Genomic DNA, 6,431 nt, shown 5'->3' on the forward strand with positions numbered 1-6,431 from the left:
CAAAGTCCTACACACACACACACACACACACACACACACACACACACACACACACACACACACACACACACACAGTCTCTCTCTGGATGCAATCCGCAGAGACTCGACGGTGTCCTCCAGTCCAGCATGGTGAACCTTCACTGACACTGAATCTGGTTTGAACTCACTTTCTGATGAATCGGATTCAAAACCTATTTTGTTGTTGCAGTTTTTAATCATTGGATGAATCAGGCTTTGAAAATGGACTTTCCATCCACAATGTGTGTGTTGGTCTCTAACTCAAAGTTGTACTTTCCTCAACGAGACGGCCACTGTCCGACCTAGCGGCGCTATTCTGGCAGGAGTCTACAAACACAGGGCTAAGTGCTTTGTTTACAACTTATTTATTATTAGTTCAAGACAAAAAAATACTTCAGTTCCTGTAATATTGATGGATTTCATTTTCTCAGTCAGTGAATTTCTGAAACACTCCACATATTTTTGGATACTAGTCAAAAAACATGTTGATATTGATATTGATACTAGTGACACACACACACACACACACACACACACACACACACAGAGTTTCTTTGCTGTTTGCACAATCTCTGGGAAACATTGTCAATCTTACATTTTACTGCACATCATACGAGCTTGTGACCAATAAAGTTTTGGAATCTTGAATCTTGAACCTTCATACATTAAAACCAAGATGGCGTCCCATTCATTTCAATGAAGTTGCTCACCCAGCGCATGGCTCCAAAAAACTTTTTGACTTCCGCATTGATGGGATAATAGAGCATGCACAGTTGTGTCAGTGTGGAGACCGTCACTGACAGACGTTCGCGCTCACGAACCGTACAAATGTGGAAATTAATGTATTTTTTACGGAACAACTGACGATGTTGTTTCGAAATTTTATAGATAATAATAATAATAATAATAATAATAATAATAATAATAATAATAATAATAATAATAATCCGGGCTCCCGGGACATAGCTCGCGCATGCCTTGAACATGCTTGTACTCTTGTGGGGATTTCCTAGCCTTCAGAAACTACTCAGAGAGACAACAAGTCACTGGGATAACTGCCATACTGCCAGCCCGGTGTAAAACGCACCCACGGCCTGAAGATGTTTCTAGAAACTTGTTGGCAATGAGGAGGAGCCCGCAATTTTCCCAATCGTGTTTTAGCCCTCCCATTGGACCATCTACAGGTGGCGGCACATAACGGCCCCGCCCCCCACTACGTCAGAGTAGAAACACACATGCACACACACTAGAAGTACAGTAGGAACCGCCGTCTCCAGTCAGTCGGCAGCAGGGAGCAGCAGGAGGTGGAGGGAGCGCGAGGACACACCGGAATTGGAGTCTAAATAAAGTGCGCGAGGCAGCATGAGCCTGTCGCGCTGCGGCCTGGTGAGTCGCCCCGAAAGTCACGAGAGAGAGAGAAAAGTTTGTGTGGTGTTGTTGTTGTTGTTGTTGTTGTTGGTCAGGTGGTGCGGACAGTTCGGTTCGGTGTCTGGTGAGGTGGGTTGGACGTTTGGTCAGTGTTGGGACTCCCCGGCTCTGCCGGTCTGTGTCCGGACATGTCTGTCATGTTGACTGCGACCGCAACCGAAGTCCGCGACCGAATCCGGTCGCTCGTCCGCGGGAAAAAAAACAAAAACAAACAAACAACCCCCCAAAAAACCCCACCGCGAGTGTGTCGAGGGAAAAGTAGCGGCAGGTGTCAAATTCCACACCCGGACTCGAGAAAGTTCTCAGGCGTAAAGTTGAGTCGCGTGCCGCAACCCCCCCTCCTCCCTTGTCAAGTGTCGGCCGAGATTTGGCGCTCCGACGCCGGCAAAGTGCCGCCACCTCCACCGGTCAGACACAGGCCACGAGATCGGCGTTGCAATGATGACGGGTGTCGTGGCGGCCATTTCTTGATTCACGTGATAAGTTTTCGCCGCAACCCCCGATCCCCCAAGTGACGTCAGCAGGGGGCCTGACCAACATACACAGCCGATCACCCGAGATGTCGGGTGACTGAGGAAGCGCGAGGGGCGGGGGAGGGACCCCATGACCTTCTTTGGTGCTGTCTCTGCTACCTGTGCAGGTGTTGACTTTATATGGACACGGCTCTGATTTGACTCGTCAAGTCACAGGGCAAAGATTCAGCAGGTTGTGTTTGCTTAGCAGAGGAATTCCCCCCGCCTGAACACACACACACACACACACACACACACACACACACACACACACACACACACACACACACACACACACACTGTCTCTCTCTCTCACACACACACACACACCAACCGTGTTTATTAGCTTGCTACATTCTTCTTCAGCCTTTGGTGGCGACGTGCCAGTAAATTGTTGCGTCACCTGAAAAGTCTGCCCACTCACTGGCAAAGTTGTGGAGGAAGTGACTCATGTTTTCCAAACTTGTAGGGAGTTAGCCTGGCTACAGGTGCAGTTAGCCTGGTTTGTAGGGAGTTAGCCTGGCTTGGGGGCAGTTAGCTAGGCTTGGGGGCAGTTAGCCAGGCTTGGGGGCAGTTAGCCTGGCTTGGGGGCAGTTAGCCAGGCTTGTAGGGAGTTAGCCTGGCTACAGGTGCAGTTAGCCTGGTTTGTAGGGAGTTAGCCTGGCTTGGGGGCAGTTAGCCTGGTTTGTAGGGAGTTAGCCTGGCTTGGGGGCAGTTAGCCTGGCTTGTAGGGAGTTAGCCTGGCTTGTAGGGAGTTAGCCTGGCTACAGGGGTAGTTAGCCTGGCTTGAGGACAGTTAGCCTGGCTTGGATGGGAACTAGCCAGGCTGTGGAAGAGGGGAGGGGCTGTCATTGTGTAACAGTGGCTGTCATTCCAAAAAAACACATTGTCTCCAGTTCATTGCAGTGCCATTTTGGCCATAACTGTGTGTTGCGTCTGTCTGACTGCTTGAAGCGTCTCTGACTCCAATCCCGTGGCCATTGGAAGTTTTTAAAGCCATCACTGTCTGTGTTCCTGTCTGTTGCAGGTGTTGTTCTTCATCGTCTGTCTCACCAGAACCCCGGCGGCCACCTCACTGCCAGTGGCAGTGGTGGCCGGGGCTCTACGAGACAATCACCACTGCAGGGAGGAGTCACAGTACCTTGATGGAAACATCTGCTGCATGAACTGCCCACCAGGTGAGTAGAAGGAAGCTCAGTCACTGGTGTTTCAGGTCTGCTCATGTGTGTGTGTGTGTGTGTGTGTGTGTGTGTGTGTGTGTGCTTCAGGTCAGCGTGTGACCTCGGCCTGCACTGCAGAGGGCAGCATGGGAGGCTGCCAGGAGTGTGAATATGGGACCTTCATGGAGCACAGCAACGGCCTGAAGCAGTGCTTCAGGTGCACGCAGTGTCGCTCAGGTGAACCTCGTCTCCCTGCTGTGCCAGTGGAGCTGATGGAGAGGGGTGAACTTTGACCTCTGACCAGGTGTTTGTCTCCTCCTCCCTCCTCAGACCAGTATGCCGTGGTGGCCTGCGTTCCCGGTCACGACACCAAGTGCGAGTGCAAGGCCGGCAGTTTCTGCTCCCCTGAGGAGCCATGCGAGGTGTGCAGGAAGTGCTCCAGGTGAGCGGCAGCGGGGGGCGGAGTCATATTTCCCGTAGCTTTTGTTGGAAAGGCAGCTGACCTCTCCGTCTGCCCCCCCCAAGCTGTGGAGAGGACGAGGAGCTGGTGAGGAACTGCACGCCCACGTCCAACAGCGATTGCAAGAAGGTCCTGCCCCCCAAGACCGACTCGCCCTCCACAGGTATCTCCTCTGCTGGCAGGGGCGGAGTCACTCCTCAGCCTCTGCAGTTCTTTGGTGGTTTATTGTTGTGTTTTTTTACCTGAAGGCACCAACGTGATCATCGCCTTCGTGATCCCCGCCGCCGCGTTGCTGTTGATCGTCGCCGCCAGTGTCTGGTGGTTCTGCAGGAAGACAGGTGGGCGGAGTCTGACTGCTTATTGCTTCTGAAGGACGGCGGCTCAGCTGAGGATCTTTCAGCTCTTAACTCCTCAGAGTGGCTGATGTGTTGCGTAAGCATGCTTGTGTGTAGTGCGTCAGTCGGGGCGAGGCGGCGCACCTGAGGAAACCTGCTGGGGCAGGACGGTCATGTGACCTCAGCTCACCTGTGATGCTGCTCCGTGTGAAAGCTTCCCGTGTTCATTCACATTTCATCTGCATTTCACTGCAGTCTTCATCAACACGTATTAACAGAAGATATTAAGATACGCAGCTATTAGACATGATCCACCACTGCGATTATATGACAGCACTGCATGCATAGCGTGTTTTACATGTTATACCTCGGCACTGCAGGTGTTATGCACACGCTCTGTATTAGTACTATATATAGACACTACACATAATATAGACTACGTGCGGGCTCACGTGACCACTTCACTGACCAGTGAAAATGGTGCGTTGTGATTGGACGGAGGAGGAGGGGGAATATTTTTTGACAAGTCATCAAGATGACTCAATAGAAGAACATTGAATGGAAGCATTGATCTTCACACCATTCAATGGAAACAGCTGCAAATCGCAGTGGTACTTTGTGGAAATTTTAGACAGAAAAACTGTCGCAGCCAATCGGATGCCTCCGACTACCACCCAGCATCCACTCACGTTTGTGTGTGTGTCCTCCTCAGGTTCTGGGCGGAGCCTGACTGCTGATCAACAGGTGAGTTGTGATGAGAAACACCTGCTGCCGCCTCGTGATTCGCTGCGTGTGTGTCTAACCCCGCCCACCCTCCGTCTCTTCTCGCTCAGCCGGCCCCCAGGCACCGCCCCCTGCTGGTGAGGTCCAAACCCGGCGCTCGCAGCACAACCGAAGACCACAAAACCCTGTGTGAAAGCCTGGGCAGCTCTGCCAGTAACTCCCAGTACAGCCTGGTCAGCTTCGCCTTCCCCGCCCCGCCCCGCGGCACCAGCCCGCTGACACTGCCGCCGCCCACCACCAGGGTGAGAGCCCTACGCTAACACTCGCTTGTGCGTGACTCGCCTGCTGATTGGCAGCGAGGAGCAGCTTCTGCTAACATCCTGCTGCCAGACAGTGTGTGTGTGTGTGTGTGTGTGTGTGTGTGTGTGTGTGTGTGTGTGTGTGTGTGTGTGTGTGTGTGTGTGTGTGTGTGTGTGTGTGGGGCGTTAACGCAACGCCGCTTTATCGCCAACAATTTTTTTTATTGCGCGATTAACGCACACGGTGCTTTTTGAACCTTTTGCCGCTCCGTAGGTTCTGGAAACGGGAAATGAATTGACTCACAGCACACAGTCACACGCTTGCAGCCGGCTTGTAAACACAACAAAAAAAGAAACCGACACTGAGCGTAGATGAGCACTAGGAAGGACTAACATGGATAAGGCGTCAATTGTAAATGGAAAGTTCCACTTCAAAACCCTGCCAAAGTGATATGCATTTACTGTAACGAGCGCTTCCATTCGGCGCCCATGTTAATCAATGTAGTAGTTCACACCAGACGCGAACAGGCGCGGCTCCCCTCGCGGATCGCGCCATGCATTTAACGTCAGTTCACTGGACGTGGAAGCGAAGCGCCGCCCGCTTCCATTCGGCGCCCACGTTAATCAATGTGGTGGTTCACACTAGACGCGAACGATCCTCGTCAATAGTACAGGAAGTCGCTCAAAAAAAAAACGAGAAAATCCGGTGAATTTTCAAAATAAAAACTGAATGACAAATTCGATCATATTTGCATGTTATATTTGTCAGTACATTGTATCAGAGTGCGAGAGAGAGGGTCATCCTTTTGTGTTAATGGCTGCTGAAAAAAGGGGATGAATGGTTCAAGTTCGAGTTGAAAAGTAAAATACACAAATTTTGGTAGTACTAGTAATCATTACTATGTAATGTTACAGTTATGCCCATCTGTTATCTTTGTTGGGCTTGAGTTTATAATTATTTTTTTTACCCTGTGCGTCTTTTGTTTCGTTAGTAGTACTTGTCATTGCTCCAACACGAATAAACATGCTGCATTTGCAGAAAGCAAGTATTTGCCTACGCCCATGTTGATATGATTATTAAAAAAAATGGAAAAATATCAGTTTACGGTAGATTTAGAGCAGATAAAAAAATATGCGATTAATTTGTTAACTATGGAAAACCATGCGATTAATCGGATAATTTTTTTTTATCGACTGACAGCTCTAGTGTATATATATATATATCTTAATATTGCACACATGCAAAATCCAAATTCACATTGAAAAACTTACTGAACTCAGCTGAACTTTAATCTGTGGCGTCATCGCTGAGGTGATGAGTCACTTCTTGGCAAACATTAACCCCGCCCCCTCTCAGCACGACCTGAATTGTGCCTTCCAGAAATGACTTTTTGTTTTGACGAAAACTTTATGGAGCTGTTTTGCACCTTGAGATGATTAATTATTGATGTGTGTGTTGCAGGAGGAGGAGCCGTTCCCCCTCCTGGTGGCCGTCA

At 50.0% G+C, this 6,431-nt stretch overlaps 1 protein-coding gene across 2 annotated transcripts in view; it reads left to right on the top strand.

The window, feature by feature from the left end:
• Positions 1 to 1,249: 1,249 nt before the first annotated feature.
• The window catches only part of LOC142887799 (uncharacterized), a 6,361-nt gene continuing 1,179 nt past the window's right edge, over positions 1,250 to 6,431 (top strand). The window contains exons 1-9 of one of the 2 annotated variants that reach the window (XM_076025658.1): positions 1,250 to 1,404; positions 2,986 to 3,136; positions 3,227 to 3,355; positions 3,449 to 3,560; positions 3,644 to 3,741; positions 3,827 to 3,916; positions 4,626 to 4,657; positions 4,747 to 4,938; positions 6,398 to 6,431. The exon at positions 6,398 to 6,431 is cut by the window's right edge and continues 3 nt beyond it. In XM_076025658.1, coding sequence (XP_075881773.1) covers positions 1,381 to 1,404; positions 2,986 to 3,136; positions 3,227 to 3,355; positions 3,449 to 3,560; positions 3,644 to 3,741; positions 3,827 to 3,916; positions 4,626 to 4,657; positions 4,747 to 4,938; positions 6,398 to 6,431 — 862 coding nt within the window. In that variant the 5' untranslated portion in view covers positions 1,250 to 1,380. The remainder of the gene's footprint in view (positions 1,405 to 2,985; positions 3,137 to 3,226; positions 3,356 to 3,448; positions 3,561 to 3,643; positions 3,742 to 3,826; positions 3,917 to 4,625; positions 4,658 to 4,746; positions 4,939 to 6,397) is intronic. The other variant, XM_076025659.1, reaches the window with a different exon arrangement.

Source organism: Nelusetta ayraudi, unplaced genomic scaffold (genome assembly GCF_046127955.1).
Source record: "Nelusetta ayraudi isolate G7.1 ecotype Tasmania unplaced genomic scaffold, CSIRO-AGI_Nayr_v1 ptg000018l, whole genome shotgun sequence".
Lineage (NCBI taxonomy): Eukaryota > Metazoa > Chordata > Actinopteri > Tetraodontiformes > Monacanthidae > Nelusetta > Nelusetta ayraudi.